Raw genomic sequence first — 24322 nt, 5'->3', positions numbered from 1 at the left:
AACATTAAGATAACTAGACATAATTGATCACAACCACATTTTGTAAATGATAAAGAATCATGAAAATTTATTCTTGACATTGGCCTTATTTTTTCTTTTTTTTCTTTATGTAAATTTAATTAAGATTTTTATAAAAAAATTAATTCTTTTTTAACATTTAACAATATTTTTTATGTACAAAACTAACTTTAACATATATACAAATAATTAAAAAAAGCTATCCAATTTTGGCTGACTTTTTTTTCTTTGAATAGATTTCAAAAATTCCAAATTTTTCAATTCTAAAATTCAGTTTTCCAGTTTAAATAAAACCGTTGTCTTTCTTGTAATTCAGAGTTCTTTCATCAAGAAAGCAGTCAATAGATGTTGTTACGGAAATATATAAAACCCGATAATCACGAAACATGACCTGGATATATCTCGAATTTGAAACGGCCGATTTGCTAAATGCGCTAAGCTACGAACACATTTCATCGTTCTAATCCAATAAACAACGCTTTAATTACATTTTGGTTTTATAAACTTAACAGAAAACTGAATTACCGAATTAACAATAAAACATAAAAAAACACCTAAACGTAAATTTCCATTTAAATTTGCCGGTTTAACTGAAACGGATTGTTGTTTAAGGTAGACACTTTTCTCAGATACAATAAGTTACTACCACGCAGTCCTTATTTTCTGTTTATCCTCTGTTTAATTTAGTTTTTTTGTGTATATCTTTATTCTCGATGGAAAAAGGTCAAATGCGCGACCCAAACATGGAGTAACATCAGTTACCCCGACCCAATCTTGAATTGCCTTTTAGCAGTTTGGGATATTATAGATTATAATTGGCTGATAATTCTGCTGCTGATTAAGTGCTGACTTAGGAGAAGTTTATACCGTTTATAGCGCCTTACTCAAGGGCACTACAGCATGAGAGCAGTGAGGATTGAACCCACGAACCCATGGTGGTGTAGTAAGTGTTTTTATCACTACAACCCGCTGCCGGTAAGTTGTATTTATTTAAACCCAATGTGACCCCAAGACTTGATGTAGCCAATTATTCTAAACACTAGATTGCTGGCCAATTATTAAAAAAATTTTTAATCTTATATTTTATATATTAGTAACAAAAATTGGCAGTTCAAATGGTTAGGCAAATACAACAAGCATAAAATACTGCTACAAACAAGGAAATAGCATTAAAATATAACAGAAGATAACGAAAACTGCAACAGAATCAAATTTCATTATTGAAACTGGGAACATTAAAAATGTGCAAAAGCGACACGCGGAACAAAAATTTCTAAATGATTTGTCTAAAAATAAGTAAAACAAATGTGCCTATTTTTTATGTACCCATATTACCAAAGCCATTTCACCGAATAGACGTAATCCCGAAAATTAAAATTTCAAAAACAGCATTTTACTGAAATTTAGGCCGATTTTTTTTAGGATCTTAAAAGTCTTACCTAAAAGAGTGTTGGGGTAAAAAGGATTGAAAGAAAATGTCTTATTGTCGGTAAAATGGCGTTTTCGGGTATATAGAGTTCAGTATTACGTAAGTAACCGAAAAACTTAAGTAACATATTTTAAAAACGAGAAAAATTGATAATTTCAACTGAAACTTATTAAATTTATATTCTTTGCAAGGTTTTCAAAGCCTTGAATAAAACCTCAGGACCTACAGTCGCAAAATATTGATGCTTAAGAAACGAAACGGGCGAGAGTCGATCTTCGGGCATCAAAACTGCCAAACTGTTCACCAACTTTGCTTGCTCCATCTCTACCCACAATTCCAACGCAGCATAGGGCGTGACGTCATCAACGCCTACGTCATCAATATCTTCAGGCCCCCACAGTGCGCATTGTACAAGTTCTGTCGACTCTTGAATTGTAACTTGGGGGCTTTCTAAGTGCCGGATTACTTGTTTGATTGCTGGCGAGTATTTTGTGCCGGGTACCACGACTCTTGACACTGATGACGCTGCGGAGCTACGGTCGCCAGGTCCCCCTAGACCGCCAGCTAGTGTCTGTAATGTCCCGTTGTGTAACAACCGTTTAACTAACCTTGATATCTGCTGGGGTTTGGTAGTTCGAATTGATGCCGAGTCAGAATCTGAAGAGTCCATGACATCATTGTCTCTTCTATTCTTCCCGGAGGTCCACTGAAGATGTGGAAGAATTTGCAGAAATCCTTTATTTTCCGTGATCACAAGATGCTCCGAACTGATAGTCAAGAGTTCGAATCCAGATGAAGTCAAGTGTTTGATTCCTTGCAGAAGTTGGAGAACTGAGATAAGAAGTTGGCGATGGTATTCCGTTGGATCTTCTTTAAGAACTATTTCGTCAAGATGTTCCTGTAAGAAAAATATATTTTATTTTACTATTTTTGGCTTGTTTTTATTAATTTATACTCAATGCCAAAAGGTCGACTTTACAGCCTAAACGTAGAGTAACATTTGTTACCCTGACCCAGTCTTAAGTTAACTTTGCCAGTTTGGGATATTATAGATTATAATTACCCGATAATTAAGCTGCTGATTGATTTTTGGCTCAGCAGAAATTTAAACCGTTTAAAGCATCTTACTTATAAATTTTACAGCATGAAAGCAGTGAGGATTGAACCCAAGACCTCATATAGTAAAGCTTACTCCGACACATTACAAGTATTTATTCTGCTAACTATTTTTTTGGTTTAGCAGAAGTTTTTATAGCGCCTTACTTTAAGACTTTAAAGCTTGTGAGCAGTAGGGATCGAACCTAATACCTTATGTAGTAAAGCCAAGTGCTTTAGCCAATACACTATTTCACCTTTTTAAAAAAAAAAATAGGCAGTGGGAATCGAACCAAGAACCCCATGTAGTGAAGCCAAATGCGCCATATTACGTGTATTTATCATTATAAGAAATCTGAACCTACTAACCTGTAAAGACTGGTATGGTCTACTTGACAATACTACGCATACAGCATCTGCGGCACCGCCCCGGGAACTTGGGTCCAGAAGAGACCGCGGGACCCGACACGGAAAATGGCTGCAGACTCCGCATGTGTTTGGGTGAGCAGGAAGTGACGCACAGTCCTCTAATTTACGTAACATCCGGTCGTCCACATCACGTTGATCATACAACTAAAAAAAAAATTATAAAAAAAAGATTTTGAAAAAAAGGAAAATTAAAAACGGAAAATAAAAAAACGGAAAATAAAGAAGCAGAAAATAAAGAGAACGGAAAATGAAAGAACAGAATATGGAGGAACGAAGTGGAGAAACAGAAAATGAGGGTACGGAAAATGAAGGAAAAGAAAATGGAGAAGCGGAAAATAAAAGAACAGAAAATAAAGGAACAGAAAATAAAGGAACAGAAAATGGAGAAACGAAAAGTGGAGAAACAAAAAATGAAGGAACGGAAAATGAAGGAACACAAAATGGAGAAATAAAAAATAAAGGAACGGAAAATGAAGGAACCGAAAAATAAAGGAACGGAAAATGAAGAAATAAAAAATAAAGGAACGGAAAATAAAAGAATGAAAAATAAAGGAAATTGAAATTAAGGAACGAAAAATAAAGGAACGAAAAATAAAGGAACAAAAATAAAGGAACAGAAAATAAAGAACAGAAAATAAAAAAACGGAAAATGAAGAAATGGAAAATGAAGGAACCAAAAAAAAGAAATGAAAAATGAAGGAACAAAAAATAAAGAAACAGAAAATTACAGGAACAGAAAATAAAGAAACGGAAAATAAAAAAACGGAAAATAAAAAAACGGAGAATAAAGGAATGGAAAATAAAGGAACGGAAAATAAAGAAACAGAGAATAAAGGAACGGAAAATAAAGGAACGGAAAATAAAGGAACGGAATATGAAGAAACAGAAAATGAAGGAATGGAAAATGAAGGAACGGAAAATGAAGAAACGGAAAATGAAGAAACGGAAAATGAAAAAATGGAAAATGAAGGAACGGAAAATGAAGAAACGAAAAATGAAGAAATGAAAAATGAAGAAGCGGAAAATAAAAGAATGGAAAATGAAGGAACGGAAAAGGAAGAAACGGAAAATGAAAAAACGAAAAATGAAGAAACAGAAAATGGAGAAGCGGAAAATAAAAGAATGAAAAATAAAGGAACGGAAAATAAAGGAACGGAAAATGAAAAAACGAAAAATGAAATAACGGAAAAAAAGAAATGAAAAATGAAGGAACAGAAAATGGAAGAACAGAAAATAAAAAAACGGAAAATCAAGAATCGAAAAATGATGGAACGGAAAAAAAAGGAACAGAAAGTGAATAAAAAAAAAAAAAAAATATGGAAAATAAAGGAACGGAAAGTAAATAAAAAAAAAACAAAAAAATGGAAAATAAAGAAACGAAAAAAGAAGAACCTGATAATAAAAGAATGAAAATAAAGGGATGGAAAATAAAGAAACAGAAAATTAAGGAAGGAAAAAAGAAGAACCGAATAATAAAATAACAGAAAGAGAAAGAACAAAAATGGATGAAACGGAATATGCAGAAACGTAAAATGAAGGAACGGAAAATTAGGACAGAAATTTAGAAAAGAAAAATTAAAAAAAGAAAAATAAAGAATAGAAAAAATAAGGAACAAAAATAAAAAATCGCAGAATCTTACCTGGCATGCTAAGTTAAACTTATTATTCCCAGTAGGTATAGCTCCATAGACGACACTATTCCCAATCATACAAAGAGGACGATGGCTTGAAAGTGCAACATCCGACCAAGATGTGATAAGGAATCCACCAACTGGGAGCTGATTCCGCCATTCTGATAACCAACGTTCGGTAACCTGTGCAAAAAAAATAAAATTAAATTGTGTTAAGGGTAATAGCAATTCGTAACCTATATATAAAAGAGGCCTCTTTATTTAAACCCTTTTTTTATTTTCTTACATTTAACCCCCCAAAATATCCCTTTTTGACCCCTTTCTTTTACCCGTTTTACAAGAGCCCCTTACATTTTAACCCATTTGATTTTAGCCCCTTAATAACCCCTTTATTTTAACCCCTTACATTTAAACTTTATACATTTAAACCCTATTATTTAACCCCTTACATTTCAACTCCCCAAAATACCCCCTTTTGACCCCTTTCTTTTACCCATTTTACAAGAGCCTCTTACATTTTAACCCATTTAATTTTAGCCCCTTATATTTAAACCACTTCATTTTAACCCTTTACATTTAACCCCTTCACAAATTATCCCCTAATATTTGAACCCTTTTTATTTAAACCCCTTTCTTCGGACCCATTACATTCAAACTCCTTTATTTAAACCCTTTAAAACTAAACCCCTAATATTTAAACCCCTTACATTCGACCCCTCTTTACAACTAAACCCCTTAACATTTAAACTTCTTACTTTTAAACCCCTTATTCTTACAACCTCCCCCCCACCAAAAAAAAAAAATTACAAACTTCACCTTTCTTAAAGTTTGTGCATTCAGTGAGACAAGAGTTCTATATTTTTGTCGTTGGTGAGTAGCATAAGCCATATCAACCGGAGCAGTCTGTCTTCTGTTTTGCTTCTGAGATCTTCTTCTGTTAGGAGGCACTTTATTACCCCGTTTTCTAAAATAGATGTACAAAAATGTAAGATTAGTTAATGTAGGTTACATAATTATGTTACTGCATATTTTTTATGTTTATTTATCCTCAATGTGGGAAGGTTGACTTAACAAGCTAAACATAGAGTAACATTTGTTACCCCAACCCAGTCTTAAGTTGACTTTGACAGTTTGGGATATTATTGATTATAATTGCCCGGTAATTATGCTGCTGATTAAGTGTTGGCTCAGCAGGAGTTTATACCGTTTATAGCGCCTTACTTAAGGATGCTACCGCATGGGAGCAGTGGGGACCGAACTTAGAACCTCATGTGGTAAAGCTAAATGTTCTTTCTATCACACATACTAAGACATTTTTACACGAAAAGTCACGAGTTCGAACCGAACGAATGTCGCAATATTTTAAATCCAAACAAAAATATTTTTTACTTTTCTTGGGTTGCTGGGGGTGAAAGCTGAGCTTGCTTAGGGGTCCCGTCGTCATTTATATTGTAATAAGTATTTTTGGGGTCATGCGGGTCTTCCCCTTTTTCCTCAACGAACAGGGATGGGTCAGATTTTGACACAAGCCTCACGGGGCGCCGTGGAGCCATTGACCCCTTAAATTGACCATTATTTCGAGCCCCAGGTTGTTTCATCGCAGACCTAAAAAACGGTAGTATTTGATTTATATCTGCCGCAAGACGGTGCAAAAGAGCAGAAATTAAAAAAAAAGTAATGTAAAATTGATTTTTAATAAATTAAAGCATCGTTACCTTGGCAACGAGCTGACGTCAACATCGGATTGAACCCCGTTTGAACTCTCAGGATCTGATGGCAAGACGCTTGTCGTATCAGAGTCATAATCCCTGTTTGCTAACAAATTTCGTCGAAGTCCTGGCGATTTTTTTTGTTCTTGTTGTTGGAGAAGTCGGTTCTTAGCGCCAGTTAACAACAAAATGTTCTCCTAAAATTTTATTTTTTTGTTAATTATATATTCTTATTTATATATAGCCTGATGATAAAGAAACTATTGTTTTATATTTATTAATTCTTAATGTGGAAAGGCCGACTTCACAACCTAAACATAGAGTAACATTTGTTACCCTGACCCAGTCTCAAGTTGTCTTTGGTAGAATATTATTGATTAGAATTGCCCGATAATTAATCTGCTGATTGCTTTTTTAGCTTGGCAGAAGTTTATATCATTTATAGCACCTTACTCAAGGGTACCACAGCTTGAAAGCAGTGGGAATCGAACCCAAGACCTCATGTACTAAACCCAAATTTTTCAGCATTAAGTTTTTTTACCATATTTTAGACATTGTATTTTATATTTACGTTAAACCGAATTATAAAGGCAATAGGGATTAAACCCAAGACCTTACTTAGTACTTTATAGAACCCCAATTATTTTTTACTTAATTTACAGATTCACAAAAATTAACGCGTTAAAATTTTTGGAAAAAGACCGCATAAAAAAAACAACTTTTTTAACAACAAGTACTTCTTCTAACTACTTAAGATTACAAGTTCATTAGAATCAATCGACGATTAATTATAAAACACTGCGTTTAATACGAAAAAGTCGTTTTAAAATGCGACTGTATCGACATTATGACAAGTGTACGTTTATATTACTAGCCTTAGGGCATACGACTTATGACTATTTGATGACACATAGCCGTAAAGTTATCTCATGTTTAATCTTGCAAACACAAAGTATGTGTTTTTTTTCCGAAAACGTTTTATTAAAATTAGTAAAAAGGCATTTTTTTAAATGGTCTGGTAGTGTGATATACCGGTCATGGCTTTGGACTACGAGCCGAAAGGTTTCGGGTTCGAACCGCACCAATGCCACATTATTCGTCCTTGAGTCTGGCGTTAACAGATAGCTTGAACACACCAAAAGGTTTCGGGTTCAAGCCGCACCAATGCCACATTATTTGCCCTTAAACCCGGCGTTTACAGAGAGCTTAAACACACCAAAAAGTTTCGGGTTCGAGCCACACCAATGCCACATTATTCACCCTTGAGCCTGGCGTTTACAGATAGCTTAAACACACCGAAAGGTTTCGGGTTCAAGCCACACCAATGCCACATTATTCACCCTTGAGCCTGGCGTTTACAGATAGCTTAAACACATCACAACAGCACACCCTTCCCCAAAAAAATATTAAAACCTATCACTTAAAGGTAATAAGAGAAAAAATATAAATTTAAAAACAAAATTGAATTTTACCTTTGATCTGGATATACTTCTGCTGTCCGAGTCTGAACTTGGGACCGAATTACTAAAACTACTTTTTCTACTTGGTTTTTGAGGGTTCAAAAATGCTCTGTTGGATCCTAAAAATATTTTTGTTTTTTAAAAACATGTTTTTTTTTACTAATTTATTCTTGATGTGGAAAGGCCGAACTCACAGTTTAATGGTAATTTTTATTTTTACTATTTTTGAATGCATTATGCTGTTAAGACCCGCAGCGTGGTGTAGTAATTTATTTAGTTGATTTTACAAAATAAGGCCCTAGGTTCGATACCCGCTGTTTCAATGCTGTAGCTTTCTTAAATAAGGTGGTATAAACAGTATAAACTTCTGCTAAGCCAAAAACAAATCAGCAGCTTAATTATCGGGCAATTATAATTAATAATATCCCAAACTTGCAAAGTCAACTTAAGACTAGGTCAGGGTAACAAATGTTACTCTATGTTTAGGCCGTGAAGTAGAAATTTCCACATCAAGAATAAAAAAATACAACAAAAAATTTGGATCCAGTTGGACTCAAACCCGGGACCTTACAAAATGATTACCAAATTTACTATTTAATTAAATATGGTTAAAACTTACCCATATTTCCATAAGCGTCAAATGCTTTAACATTTCCTTCAGATGAACTACCAGTACTTCTATCAACAGGAGCACGGGTTGATAAAATCTTTTTCGCCCGATGGGAAGGCGGAGATCTCATTGGTTTATTCGTTTTGCTTGATTTAGTTTTAGACTTGGTGTTGGATTTATTACTGGATTTGCTATAAAAAAATTTTAATTTTTTTTATTTAGTTAAGTCAAAGCAATTCCATATTTTTAATTAACTAGTCGACAGTCAGCATTTTTATTGTTGTAGTAAGTTCGCAACTCTCAACTAATATTTGCCTGCGATAATTTACTAACGCACCACAAACGGCAGTTTATTTTCTTTTGTAGGTATATAAATTCAAAAAAACTCTAAAATTCATCAAAAAAACAATGTTTTGGCCTAAATATTTACAAATTGCTCTAATAATAGTACAAATAGGGCAGGTAAGAGATAAGGTTACCAGGTCATAGACTTTGTTTTTAAATTGGGTTTAAAGCCTAGGAAACCAAGTAGATTTTCTCGGCAGTAGTAATTGTGTTTTTTTCTCCTTACAATAAATTGCGCGATTTGTTTAAAGACTGTTAAGGTCATTTAGGTATTTTGGGGTCAATTGCTATTTATTTTGCGCGGTCAAATTAACGTGAATTTAAAAAAAAATTTCGCAAAAAAAAATTACAATTTTTTTGGGGGGTCTAAATTACACTTACCCCTTTTTCAACGTAGAAGTTGGGGTTTGTTGTTGAGGGGGGTGGGGTCGTGGTGGGGTCCATCTCCCGGGCTCTGTAACCTCGTCACCCTTATAGGCTAATATAGTACTCAATGCTTCGGAGCTATCAGATAAATCAACCCCTAAAAAAGGTAAAAAAATACATTAAATTGTATCAACATACGAGGCCGTTGGTTTGATCCCCACTGCTTGCATGTTTAAAATTTTTTTAACATTATTTTTAAGTTAATAGTAGTCGAAAATATTTATTTTGGGTTTGATTCCCACTGCTTGCAATTCGTAGGGTTATTTTTTAAGCATTATCCATAAAGTTAATAGCATAAAAAATAAATAAAAATGCTTTCAAACAGCAAAAAATAATATATAAAAAATTAAATAAATATTCAAAATTTGTATTTATTCCTAAATCCCAGAAATTAATTTAAAAATATTTTTTTAAAAATTACCATCGAAAGTTTAATATTACAAAAAAGTTGATATTATTTTTTTTAATTTAGGCTACGCAGAAAAAATTTTACAGTCTTGTTTATATTTGGTCTACTGGCACTGAAAGGAGAAAAAAGTACCAAATTTTAAACGGTACAAACTTAATAAACGCACGAGACTAAATAAAGCATCTAACTTTGTATTACCAAAACTCATCTTACTAAAAGCATAACCCCATATCCAAAAAAAAAAAAATTTTTTTTTGTAAAAATGACATTTTTTAAATTTTGGTTTTCAGAAATATGTTAATTCGGTAAAATAGACGCTTAAGAATTTTGCTTAAAAATAAGTAATACCTCGTTTATTTTTATATTAACTCTAAGTTTAAAATAACACGCGCAAAATTCACATCTGGCCTTTTCACATGTAAATTCCTTTGGTATTTTCAACCATTAAATGTACTTAATACCGTGTTATGCTTTTATAAATAGATCAAATCTAGTGAAATTATCGACATATTTGGGTTGACTGTTAAAAGTAGAGCAAAAAACACGGAGTAGTCTATAAATTGACAGGTTATATTGATAGAGTATAGTCTATAAATAAGCTTACAATAATAACGTGATTTTTAGCACGTTTTTAAAATGTCAAAATTTTGGGGAAAGGCCGACTTTACAGCCTAAACATAAAGTAACATTTGTTACCCTGACCCAGTCTCAAGTTGACTTTGGTAGTTTGGGGTATTATTGATTAAAATTGCCCGATAATTAAGCTGCTGATTAAGTGTTGGCTTAGCAGGAGTTTATGCCGTTTATAGCGCATAACCCAAGGGTGCTACAGCATAGGAGCAGTAAAAATCAAACCCAGGACCTCATGTAGTAAAGCCAAGTGTTCCAACTACAACACCATGCCAAAAATTCTAATTAGAATATGTTAAATTATAGAAACAGTGGGGATCGAACCCTAGACCACACAAGTAAAGCTTAGAATAATAACTTTGTGTTTTTTTACCTTTACCAAGAGGTACGTGTACAATTTCTTCCTCTTCTTCTTTTTTGTTTCTCAACAGTTTCTTGAAAAAATTGACCGGATTACGTCCACCTGTTGACATAACATTATTATTTTTTGTAAAAAAAATTTTAAAAAATATATTTTTTTATATTTAATAAACGTTAACATCAATTTTTTCAGCGTACCTTCTTCTTTATTTCTCTCGGACGATCTTCCCCTCTCTCTTTTTCTCGAACTGCTCCTGCTCCTCCTAAAAAACGAACTCCTAGTGCTCCTTCCTCTCTCACCAATATCAATCTCTCCTTTGTTCTCCAGAGCTTGGGGTTTTGGTCGTTCAGTTGATTTTGACCTCCGACTAAAACTGGCAAAAAAACATTGTTTAATTATTTATATATATTGATTTATCCTTGATGTAAGAAGACTGACTTCACAGTATAATACTGACTAACTTTTATTAAGGAGACAACCCAGTCTAAGGATGCTTATAGTGCCATTTTGAAGGGCTTAAAATGATTTGGTAGTAGTGGGAATCGAACCTACGACCCCACGTATAAAAAACCCAATCTTAAGTTTCCTTTGGTAATATTTTAACCCAAAATTATTGCTTTTTGGGGCCCTAAAACGAAATGGCAGTAGTGGGAATCAAACCTACGACCATGTGTCATAAAACTCAGCTTTAAGTTCCTTTTCTAGAAATATGATCAACCCAGAATTATGTTTTTAAGGCATTAAACAATGTGGTAATAGTCGGTTTCGAACCTACGACCTCATGTAATGAAGCCCTTAGCTTTTAATTAAAAGCCTAACTTACCAATAAATATTTTTAGTATTTGTAAAAAAAATAGACTTATTCTACCTTCCGAGTTTTCTTTCTTTGGACTTGGATCTTGTCGGAGATTCCCGATCAGTTGATTTACTCCTTCTCCACATTCTTGATTTTGATTTTCTCTCTAATGTATGATCTGTTGATTCGTCTTCAGGTTCGGAGCCTTTAGACTTACGGGAAGATCTAAAAAATAAAAAATTATATAAATATTAAAAAAAAAAAAATTAAGAACTAACTAGAACAGTTGGGTTTACTACATGAAGTTCAAGGTTCGCTGCCTTACTACAACGGGTCTTAAGTTCGATCCTCACTGCTTCCATTCTGTAACCTTTTGAATAACACGCTATAAACGGTTTAAACTCCTGCTGAATCAAAAACCAATCAGTAGCTTAATTACCGGGATATTATAATCAATAATATCTTAAAATACGAAAGTCAACTTGAGACTGGGTCGGTGTAACAAATGTTACTCTATGTTTAGGTCGTGAAGTCGACCCTTCCACATCGAGGATAAATAAATAAAAAAAATATTTTTTTAAAATAAACGATCACTAAAATTTGACAAAAATCACCTTGGTGCTCTTCCTCTGCGATCTACGATCCGTTGGGATGCTGATCTCTCCTTAAACTTCCTCGGTTCTTCTTCTATTTCTTGTGAGATTATTTCAGATTTTAAGCTAAAAAAAATAAAATTTATTTTTAAAAATTCTAATTAAAACTTAAAATTTAAAATTATTAAAAATATTTAAATGAACTTACTAAAAAATCTTTTTTACCTTTGTCTATCTTCTTTTGGATCCCTTTTCTTCTCTTCAATATTCTTAGTCGGAGTAGATTCTGTTGTCTTTTCCCTCTTCTCCTCTTCTTTTGATCTCGCCGGACTCCTTGCTCTTCTGCTACTTCCCCCAGGAGATTTTGATCTCTTTAATAAAGATCTTTTCCTTCGAAGACTCGGAGAAATGTATTTGCTCTCTGGTGATCCTCCCAGAAGACTTCGAAGTTGCGATCCCAAGGATCTCGGGTTTGATGCTGCGTCGGAGGAGTCTCCGGTTTCGTCACGTGATTTTCTTCGCGGTTTTGTTTCCTGTTGAGTCCGTCGCTTAGCAACCGGTGTGGCCGTCGGCGTGTCAGTTGTCGTTATAATGACGTCACTTTTAGTTGATGACGTATTGGTCTGTGATTCGACAGGCGCTGAATCCGAGTACCCGGATGTCTTCGTTCGCTCTTCGGTTGTAGGTGACGGAGGTGTAGACGTTGATGACGTAGTACCTGACCCGACCTTTGACCTATTAGCCTCGTCACTTCCTATGCCACTACTAGCCCTCGACTTTGAGTCCCCTAAATAAAAGTTGTCGTACTCCACCGGGTACCTTGGTAACGGGGGCTTGGGTTTGTACAGGGATTCTGGTGGTTTTATATTCTCTAAAATCTCACGGACTCTGTGCTTCGCTTCTTTTTGCTCCTCTGTGTCCGGCCTAAGTTGGGTCAGAGGGGCGTCTATCAAAAACGGGACTTCCTCGTATGGGTTAACTACCCCGTCGTCTAAGCTTTCGTCATAGTCGGATTTTCCGACGGGGAAGGGTTGAAAACTTTCAGTGCTCTGCTGGGTTTCAAGGCTGGGCCTTCGATTCGATTCTAGTGAGTGTGTTGAGTTCTGTCTTGCTATCCCGTCCTGGCTTTTAGAACGAAGTGGTGTGGTTTGTTGTTTTTGTTGAGTTGCTTTTTGAGAGTACCCGCTCTCTTTTTCCGCATGGGTGCGCGGAAGAGTGGAAGATTGTTGATCTTTCTCTAATTTCTCGATCCGTCTCTCGCTCGGCGATTTTACTTTAGACTGCGGTCTCAAATCAGTCTTACTCCGTTTCAAGTTCCCACTATGCCTATCCAAAGCACTTACAGCAGAGCTATGTCGTGATAAATGTGTAGCTGAAACTGGCAAAGGAAAACTTGCCCTACTACCAGGCGACTGTTGTGTTAAGCCAGGCGTGGAACTCAGAGAGTCGTTGTCACTTTGTTTGTTTTTAAGCGCAGACTGATTAGGACTTAACCCACCGCGCGACTTGTATTCGTGGTGTTTTTGCTTATTGTCAAAACTCCGTGATCGCTCGTGCTTCTTTTTAGCCGATTGGGCGTACTTTGCTTTCAACTCCTTAGCTTCGTTGGCAGCCTTTCTAGCAGCCCCTAAGGCGATATAAAGTAATAGATGTCAAGGTTTTATAAGCAAATATCTAGACATGCAGTATAAGGTTATAGCCATAAAGATATATAAGCACCTAGTTAAGCTTTAATATGTAATAACACGCAAAATTTGGTTTATTCTTACTATTAAGTCCTTCTCATAATACTATTAAACTATCTGTTCCTTATTACATATACCACATACTGTCTCTTAATGGTTAGTCTTCTATACAAAACGAATTTCGCAACTGTTTGAAATACCTTTTAAAATGCCCAATTTTAATACATCTTAAGTAAATCATTTATTTAACGTGACTTTTTTCTTATTACACTTTAAACCATGTATAAATTACCCAATTTTTCAACTGCGAATAAGGCAGAATAACACAACTTACTACTTGATTTAACACATACATTGTCGCTTATAGGTTTCAAGTATAAAGTACCTTAAACATGTATTGTTTACTCAGGTCTTTTGTGTGATCAAGCGTCATTCACTGTGGTTTAAACCCTAGACAGGGCTGCCCTATACATTATTGAATACACATGTAATTATTTCGCTCGAAAATTACAGTCTGTTTGTGATAATGACTACGTTTAAAATGGATATTGTATAAATTATTTAATTTGAATGTAAGAGTTGAATTGGTGACGTTGTATTACACATAACATTGTGGTTAGGTTTTATTTGTTTTTGTGTCTGAAGTCAAGTATAAAAACTAATTTAAAAGTCAACCTAAAAAACTTGCGCAACATTTATCTGTTAGTATTTTTTCTTAATGTGGGAAGGTCGATTTTACAGTCTTAACATAGAGTAACATTTGTTACCCCGACCCAGTCCCAAATTGACTTTGACAGTTTGAGATATTATTAAATATAATTCCGTGACAAATAGTCTGCTAATGGGTTATTGGCTTAGTGGAAGTTTATACCGTTTATAGCACTTTATTTTAAGGCACTACAGCACGAAAGCAGTGAGAATCAAATACGAGACCTCATGTAGTAAGTCAAGTGTTCTAAACACCACACCACACTGCTGGTTTGAGCCCTATGACCCTTGTTAGTATTACATATAATTAAATAAACAAAATAAAGAATTACCTCCGTAATTCTCCAAATTGTCGTACCCAACTTCCTCAAACTGGTTCAAACCGGTTTGATCGAAACCGCTGCTTCGAGGCTAAATGCAAAGTTCAACTTAGGGGCAAATTCATAATAAGTTTTGTTAGAATTAAAATAAGCTACAAAATGCACAAAAAACTAAACAAATTGCTATACGAACTACCAGACAATATAACCATATGTTTTCTTAAAACGCTGAATAAATTAGGGTAATAACTTTTTTATACAAAGGGCTGTAACTTCTTTATTTTACCATCAAGTAAATTAACAAGTTCGACTTACTTTTGCGTGTGGTCTGTTCACGTCAACGTTCATAGGAAAGTTGGGCAAATTCTCGTCTAAAGCTGTCACCTTTGCCACAGGTTTTGGTTGTTTTGGCAAAGTGTTAAACTCGTTAACTTGTGTCATTATACCAGAGGGGGTCAAGTCATCAGGATCGTCGCATGATTCGTAGCGGAGTGTGTCTTCAAATTTATGATCCAAGTTTGTTAGGTCCACCATTCCATATGGTTCAACATCGTGTATTATTTCCTCTTCTTGTTGTTGATGCTGTTGTTGAGTTTGTTGTTGTTGCTGTTTTTGTTGTTGTTCATACTGTTGTTGTCGTTGTTTTTGCTGCTGTTGAAGTTGTTGTTGTTGTTGATTCTGTTGATGATGTTGATTTTGTTGTTGTTGATTCTGTTGATAATGTTGTTGATTTTGTTGTAGCTGGTGTTGTTGTTCATACTGTTGTTGTCGCTGTTTTTGCTGCTGTTGAAGTTGTTGTTGCTGTTGTTGTAAAAGTTGTTGTTGTTGTAGATGTTGCTGCTGTCGTTGTTTCTGTTGTTCATGTTGTTGTGCAACTTCTTCTTGATGAACACTTTCCTGGCTTCTAGAACCTTCCTTACTCGATTTAAAAGACGCAACAGAACTTCTACTATCATGTGACACTTCACGTTTAAAACTATGCCGCGAGTTATAACTCCTATTGCTTGCCGTATCTTCATCACTTAAGAACTCATAAACACCTTCTTTACTTGCTGAAGAGTCCTTGGAAATGGACCTTTCAGTATAGGGAGACTTAACTTGAGGCTGGGTCGTTTTAGGTTGGTTCTGAATTGGGTTTGTGTTCCATTTTAGGGATGCTGCGTCTGATCCAGAGTCAACCGTAGTGCTGCTGGATAAAAACACCTCTGGTGTATCAGTTTCGGTGGTTTCCCCGTCCAGCAAATCAGTCTCGCTGTCGTCTACACCGAGTTTATTCCTCGACGAGTTTAAACTGCTAAGCAAGCTTTCGTTTGGGGAATCAGATCTTCCTTTACTCTGCAATGACTTTATAGAAGACTGGTCATCCACTATTATAGCATCACCAACTATGCTTGAAGCACAACTTGATGAGTCCCCGTATTGACTGTCTTCTTCCATTATTGGAGCTAACGGCTCGTCCACCAGTGTCCTAGCCCTCATTTCTTCGGGTGTAACTACTGGTATTACAGGCATTGGTGGTTGATTGTTAGAAGTTGGTTTAAAAACTGATTCAGAGTTAGTTTCTGATGGCATTGGAGTCAAAACATGGTTTGAAGTGGTAGGCTGATGGCTTGGGATGTTCAATTTTAACCCCAGACTTAGATGTTGGGTTGGTTTAGGTGTTTGTACGCTGTTATCTTGCTTTGGTGGATCTTCGCTTTTAGTATCAGCTTCCCGTTTAAGTTTCTTTTGCTTGGGAGGCAGTTTAGGCGGACCAGACTGTGCTGAAATTGTCTGATGGTCTAAATTCGCTTTCAACTTTAAGTATTCGTATTCCAAATTGCCCATAGCGCTTTTAAACTCAGTTGAAATCGATTTTGAAGCATCAGAATTTTGATTATCGATTACTAATTGCTGCTGAATTTGTTCTTGACGCGGTTTTTCTTTATTTTTGTTTAAATTTTCGCTATTTTCAATTACTTGTTGCTTAGAAATCGATTGTAATTTCTTTTCATCTTGTTTTTGTTTCTCTTCCTGTTCTTTTTGTCGCACTTTTTCCATAATATCCATGTTATCATAATACAAAATTTCCTCTTCAAAATTTCGATTCTTAGAACCGAAATCTATCGTAGGAAACCCTTGATTTGGAACTTTACTTTTATTGCAACTTTCTTCATGCGTGTAAGGCTTATCTGCGCTTAGATTATTATCGCAAGTCTCGTTTCTTGCCATACCTGATTGCGCATCACTACGTAGTTGGCTTTGACGCGGCCCAGACTTGTGGTTTGACGCGTTGGAATGTAGTGGTGGCTCTGGTGGTGATGGTAGTATAGGTGGTGCGGGAAAATCATCGTTATCAACCGTTTGCTCGTATTTGATTGGGTTTGGTGGGGGCGGGAATTGATTTTGAAGTTTGGACTGCATTGCTTCTATAGTTTGGCTGGAAATCGGGGTCGACTTTTTACGGTTTTCATCTAAAGATGAAGACCGTTGCGGTCTTGGCGGAAGAGTTTGCTTGAAAAACTTCTTTTTTTCTGTTGGTGAGATTAGAGAATTGATCACTTTGCTTTCAAATTCGCTTTCAAACTTTGTTTTTAAATCTTTCAAATTCTGCGACGGTTCGACCTTTTCGCGCGGTTTTTCGAAATCTAAACTCCAAGTATCATTAATGTATTCATAATTTCCATTCCCAGTCGGCTCGCTCGAGTTCGAATCCCGGTCGTCCCCAAATTTTTGCTCATCCATAGGGCTCTGTTGGGTAAAATTATCGCCAGGCTGTATATCCAATTTATCAATAAATCCATCCAAATCTTGCATTTCTAATATATCCTTAAACAGCTCGCTAGCAGTCTGTGATATAGGCCCATTTGAGTTATTGTAGTTGGGTTGTTGGGGCTTATAAACGACATCTTCAACTGGCTTCTTAAATTTCATCTTCATTCCCTCGAATTTATTCCTTATTTCAGAAGGATGCGGCACTGAAGGAGTTTCTTGAGATATGTTGTTCGTCGTTGTGGCATTTGGGTTCCTTGACTTCGGTTTAGTAGCAATTTTTGGCGGTATTTTTCTAAGGTCGCTCTTATAAGAAGGCTGTTTGAATTCTTGTGACGTCATCATTGGTTGAATCACTTTTTGAAGGTCCTTGCTTCTTTTTAAGCTGTTTGTTCGTGCAGGGTATGAGTAATTTCCCTCTGCCTGGCTGTGGTTGTTGTTGGTCTGACTGCTTTTCAGTTTTCGTGGCAAAGTCGACGACCGAGTCGCGTAATTTGTCCCAGTGACGTCACGAGCTGCTACGCTTGGATTAATTTGCCTGTCATGCGAGACCACGATCGGTTTTGGCGACTTTAACAACGGGGCTGTTACCCTTTTTATAACAGGGGGCCTGGTATTATCTTCTTTGTTATTCCCTTCAGAGTATCTTCTTGGTTTTGGCGGAACAAAAGGCTTTGGTGATAAAACCGCAGGTTTAGATACCCAGGGTTTGATTCCAAGCGCCGGCGGTTTGCGGTGGTTATTACTGTTGTTCACTTGACAGTGAGGTTGTATCTTGTTCTGCTGTTTTGCTATTTTAATATCAGTTCGTTCAATCCAGATATCTTGTTGTTTATAGCTGTAGGCATCATCGGTAAGATGGTTATCACTCGCCGAAATCGAGTGAGAGTTCGCCCGCGGATTTTGCTGAAATACCTCGTGCTCGCTCGAGCGTTGGTCTCGTCGATTTAACCCGTTTAAATCTCCTAGTAACGCTGGATTTTTAGCTACACCGTCACGCTGTTGTATTTTTAGGTCTGAATTAGCCTTCTGCTTAAGCGAAGCTTGCATTTGAGCATGTCCCGCGGCATAGTATTGCTTGTTATGAGAATTTTGTTGCCCTTTTGCGGTTTGAAATTCACCCTCAGAACCTTGCTCAAAGCTGCAAAAACCAGCTGAGTTTGAAGTAATATAAGCAGACATTGTGTTTGTTTGTTAATTTCACAAAATTTTACAAATTTTAATCATGCGGTTTTGCTATAATTTTAAAACCATAACACAACACACCTTGAAAGAGAAATAATTCAAAGTTTAGTAAATATATCTAAGTATCGGGTTATCTATAATAAATTAGTATTGCCTTATATAGATGATTATTAATAGACACCTAGCCTTAGTTTATCGGTGTTAAATGCCTATCATAACAAACCCATAATTGGCTTTTAAAAACCAAAAAAATTTACTAATTGAATTAAAAAAATGATAATTAAATAAAAGGGTATTGATATCACTAAAGATATATTTTTATCCTCGATGTGGGAAGGTATGCGCGACCCAAACATAAAGTAACATTAGCTACTCCGACCCAGTCTCGAGTTGCCTTTATCAGTTTTGGATATTATAGATTATAATTGCCCGGTAATTAAACTGCTGATCAAATGCTTGCTCAGCAGAAGTTTATACCGTTTATAGCGCCTTACTCAAGGGCACTACAGCATGAGAGCAGTGGGGTTTGAACCCCTGACCTCATGGTGGTGTAGCAAGTGTTCTTACCACTACACCACGCTCATCATATATATACACTTACTCTATTATCAATGTCTAATAATAGATTATTATTATAATAAAAATTAATAAATATTGTTCTTGTTACTTTTACGGTTCTCACATTGCATTACTTTAACAGTCCTAAAAAATTTTCAAAGATATGACTTAAACTACCTTTCTTATCAAAGTAATGCACGAAATAAAATGACAATCATAAAATAAAGTCAAGTTTTAGAAAGCTGGCCATTAATTTGGGCATTGATTACAGGGTATAGTTCAATGACATGTTATTACCACTTCCGTTACAACTAAAACTTTATAACTTTTTCCAAAAAAAATGAATCAAAAATCAAAAAATTTCTTCCGAAAATATCAACAAAAAAATGTTTGTAAATTTTTTTGTTGAAACAAAAATGCGTTTTTTTAGCTAACCAAAACAATTTTTTAATGAATTCTTTTTGAAATATATTTATATTAACGTTTCAATAGGTAATTGGCAGAATACTTTTTAATAACTATTTATTTTTTATATAGAAGAGAGTTAAAAAAAACAATAATATTTTTTTTTTTATCTAAACAATATCATTTAAAAAATTCATTTTCTTAAAATTAAAATAAATTAATTTTTTTTTTACAAAAGCTACTCCAAAGTTACGTAATTTAAAACACAGTTCATTGAGTTTATCAGCCACCTGATATACTTTTGACGTCATATTTACGTAACAATTGCAACAATAGCCTTACGTAACAAAAAATATTTGCATTAAAAATATTTTTTTATCAAAAATTTGCTCTGTTCTGACAGCTAGTGGCTACAAAATAAAATATTTTAAAATAAAAAAGTAAATATTTTATTATTAATTTTGGTCTAACTAGAATTTTTTTTAACTTAACCTTTTAACTGTTAAAAGTAATGACAAACCAGAGTTTCCAAAAAAATTTAGCGCTATCTGCATAACAAACAATCTCAAGTATATCGAAATTTGAAACCCTGGAATTTAATTGTTTGAAAATTTTGGGAGGTTACCAATTTGACTCCAAAAACAAAATTAAACTAAAAAAATAAAAAGGTAAAAAGAGTTCAAGTTAGTACCAAAATTCTTTAAATTTTAAGTAAATTTGCCAACTACCGTCAGCATGGTGTAGTGGTCAGAACACTCTTCTACTAAACACAAGGTTCTGAGTTCGATCCCCAGTGATCTCATGCTGTAGCGCCCTTGAGTAAGGCCCTATAAACGGTATGAACTCCTGCTGAGCCAGCACTTAATCAGCAGCTTAATTATCGGGCAATTATAGTCTCTATAATATCCCAAACTGCCACAGGCAATTCGAGACTGGGTCGGGGTAACTGATATTACTCTATGTTTAGGTTGCGCATTCGACCTTTCCACATCGATGATACATATACATATATATATATATATATATATCATCCACTAAGCTTCGTTATATATAGATAAGAAGCATATGTTAATAGCATTTTTTAGGCCAAGTTACTTTAAAAAAAAAACACTTTATTCGTGCATTGTAACTAGTTCGATTTGCTTGATTTGAAATAAAAGAAAAATGTAACCTCAGTCCCGAATATTTTGTTAACTTTACGGTCGAAAAACGACAAGATTTTTCTCACAGAGCGAATTTAAAAAAAAAAATTTGAAAAAAAAAATTTGAAATTATCATAAAGCAAAAATTAGTCGTTTTTAAAAATTCTTAAAATATAGACAAAACTTATTAACATATCCTAATACCAACAACGCAATTTAAAAAACTAAATTTTTTTTAAATTTATATACAAAAAATCTAATTATTTAATACTATAACTAAATTAAATATTAAACTAATTAATTTCTAAAAAAAAAATTATTTTGCTTTCTAAATTTTTTCTAAAATAAAACTTTTAAAAATAAATAATTCTAACTAAATTGTTCGAATTAAATCTTTATAAATATTTTTAGGTAATTTTTATCTACAAAATAAAGACTGTTATCACAACAACTTACGTCACATGAACCTCTAATTTGAAAATATTAAACAAATAAGAATTTTTAAGCCGTTAGCGCTAAAAAAATAAGAAATTTGTTTATTTTTTTGAGGGTAATTTTAAAAGTCGTAAAAAAATAAACAAATTAAAAATAAATTTTTTGAGGGTATTTTTTAAGTAGTTTGTAGTAAATATTTATACAAATTGATCCTATTAATTTTGACAATTTTTTGACTATTTCTGTAATGTTTTATTTACAATGGCGTTAATTTTCCCACATCTTAACAACTTTCTTTTAATTTCTTTAAAAATGATTGTTGAATTTACAAATTACCAATTAAAATTTTGTTAAAATTGGCCCTAACATCAAAACACGAAATTTGCAAGCCGATACGATTGTTTTTTCCGCGGTCAAACTTCAATAAAAACACCGCCAAATTTTCAAACATTTACCGATGTTATTTTACAGTCAACCGCAACTATTTGGCATAATTTTACACCTCACTTAAACAGAAATATAACAATATTTATATATGTTAAAGAACTAGCCTTATTTTTTAAAAAAGTACATAAAAAAATAGCTAAAACTTATAAAAAAAATTCTCAAAATTTCTCTGTCAACTCTAAATTTAATAACAGCTTTTATATTAACATCAACTACTCTAAAACAGTAATAACACAGTATAAATAATTTAAACAACACATACATTCAATACCAACACTATAGTATTAAACAGAACAGACATTTAATGTCGAATCAATCGATATTCTATTGATCTTTAAAGTCTGTTAGCAGGTAACTTAATTAGACAAAATGTAACTTAACTAAATCAAAATCTGTATACCTTTACTTTTCGTACAGATATAGGTCGCTAATGTATATATATTGAAATCCCAGGCGTCTGTCTACGTTACTTCAAAGGTAGTTTAATATACAAATATACATACCTCCAGACTTTGCTTGTTTTAGAAATGTAAATAAATAATTCTGTTTTTTAAATATGTTTAACGTTCTGACGTAGTCTAGTTTTTTTAATATCTTTGAGGTTGACTTTTGTTTTATTTAATTTTTTGCGCACTGACATTTTTATTAAGCTTGTTTTGACACAGTCACTATTAAGAACTAACGAAGCATTTCAAAACAATACCTTCCTAAAACAATTTTTTTTATTTTTTTTTACAATATTTTTTCTTCATTTATAAAAAATTAAAACCTAAAATATTCGAATTTTAAAATTTAATCTAACTGTACGTTTACAAAACGCTAAGCACATTACTATTCATCCAATAACGATGAAGCGAAAATTACACGATATAATCTTACTACAGGCTTCAAATTGGGTCGCTTTATAATGATCGAGCAATAGAATAATGTTGCAGACACTTAGATTGTGCAGCCAACCAAAAAGCGCTCCCGTTGTCATTAAATAACTTGACAAATGTCAAATCTTTTTACGCACATACATTTTGAATCACTCGGCACTTAGCTAACGTACATTTCGTTTAAATTGATTTATTTTTGATGTGGGAAGGTCGACTTTACGGCCTAAACATAGAGTAACATTTGTTGCCCCGACCCAGTCTCGAGTTAACTTTGGCAGTTTGGGATATTATCGGTTATAATTGCCCGATAACTAATTTGCTGATTGGTTTTTAGCTTATTTATTAAGGCTGCTATTAAGGCTGCTACAGCATGGAAGCAATAGGTTTCGAACCCACGACCTCTTGTAGTAAAGTCAAGATTTCTTTTTTAAGAGTTTTAGCTAATATAGCTTATAAAAAAACAAAAGTTAAAAAAATGCTTTTAATTAACTTTAAAAAAATCAATAAACAAAAATATTTAATTTTTTCTTTAATTTTATATATTAACGACAAAAAAATTCTAAAAAATTTATCTGTAAAACCACCAAAAAATTTGTTTATAGATAAAAAAGCAATTTTAAAGTTATTTCCGCATTGGAATATCAAATTTCAACTTTATTTTGTAACATTAGACACCGACACTTATTTATTTTTTTTCTAACATTTCTGATATCGTTAGTTTGACAAACAAAAAAAAACGAAAAATTTTTTTAAAAATATGATTTTTAAAACTGTAAAAAAAAAAAATTTTTATACGATATACATATTACTTTTACGGTTCTTCAAATATATATAAATACATGTATAAATATAACCCTATATATATCTTAACTATAACTCTATAATAACTTACTTTTTAATAATATGTATTATTACTATTTTATAATTTTACTAATAAATATATATTGTTCTTGTTAGTTTTACGGTTCTAACTAAATCTTTTATTACTTTTTACTACACTCATTATACTATCTATAATAAATAATAGTTCACAAAATTTTTTTCTAATTTTTGCAGAAATTTTATATTTTTGTTGCTGAGTGTATATATATGTGGTCATTGAAATATCCACACAAAGAATTGGTAATATGCGCGGTAAAATAACACAAAAAGAAATGCTGTTTACTTACTACATAGCGGGCTCTAGTTTTTAAACAAACATTGTGGTAAGAGATTCGTTATTTCACATTCTTAAGTGTTTAAAATACGATAAAAAATATTCAATTTTCACTTAAGTTAAATTACATAAATATTAAGTTAGGTTTTATTAGTAAAGTATAAATATTTTATGACGTTATAGGTTTTTATATTATATTTTATTTATAAGTGCATGAAAATGCTGTAGTGCCCCTAAGTAAGGTGCTATAAACAATATAAACTGCTAAGCCAACGCTTAATCAGCAGTTTAATTATCGTGCATTTTTAAATATAAATATCCCAAACTGGCACAGTCAACTCGAGACTGAGTCCGGGTAATATATGTTACTCTATGCTTAGGCTGTAAAGTCATCCTTTCCACATTAAAAAATAGGTCGCTTTTTAAAATTCTACGCAAGGTGAAAAAATTCCCAAATTAAATCGTTTCAAATCAAATTAACACATTTCGTGTGTAGTTAGTAAACGAAACACGATATTTAAATATTTTGAGCGGTTAGTAAATTAGGTTTTGACAACAAATTAGTAAGATCATAATTTTAAAATTTAGCAGGGTCTAAAAATTAACATATTTTTTGAAATTAAAATATTAAAACCTAAAAATTGTACATTAATTTTTTTTAAATGCAAGAATTTTTATATTAAAACAAGATGAATTACCTACATTTAAAAC

The 24322-nt window shown here is 33.5% G+C and overlaps 1 protein-coding gene across 1 annotated transcript; it reads right to left on the bottom strand.

Moving 5' to 3' along the window:
* Window positions 1–1092: 1092 nt before the first annotated feature.
* LOC145759315 (uncharacterized) lies at window positions 1093–18635 on the bottom strand. The gene is made up of 16 exons (XM_082573120.1): window positions 14970–18635; window positions 14667–14745; window positions 12167–13568; window positions 11963–12067; window positions 11421–11573; window positions 10750–10925; window positions 10565–10654; window positions 9108–9249; window positions 8391–8572; window positions 7784–7890; window positions 6318–6508; window positions 5992–6207; window positions 5419–5566; window positions 4612–4785; window positions 2912–3115; window positions 1093–2345 (listed from the first exon to the last, which is right to left on the bottom strand). Exons 1-16 carry the CDS (start codon window positions 18585–18587, stop codon window positions 1623–1625), a joined length of 7710 nt encoding a protein of 2569 aa, XP_082429246.1. The 5' UTR covers window positions 18588–18635; the 3' UTR covers window positions 1093–1622.
* Window positions 18636–24322: the final 5687 nt, after the last annotated feature.

The sequence above is a fragment of the Corella eumyota genome, chromosome 7 (genome assembly GCF_963082875.1).
Source record: "Corella eumyota chromosome 7, kaCorEumy4.1, whole genome shotgun sequence".
In the NCBI taxonomy this organism is placed as follows: Eukaryota; Metazoa; Chordata; class Ascidiacea; order Phlebobranchia; family Corellidae; genus Corella; species Corella eumyota.
Note: the sequence above shows the minus strand (reverse complement) of the source record. Positions and strands in the feature narration are given on the sequence as shown.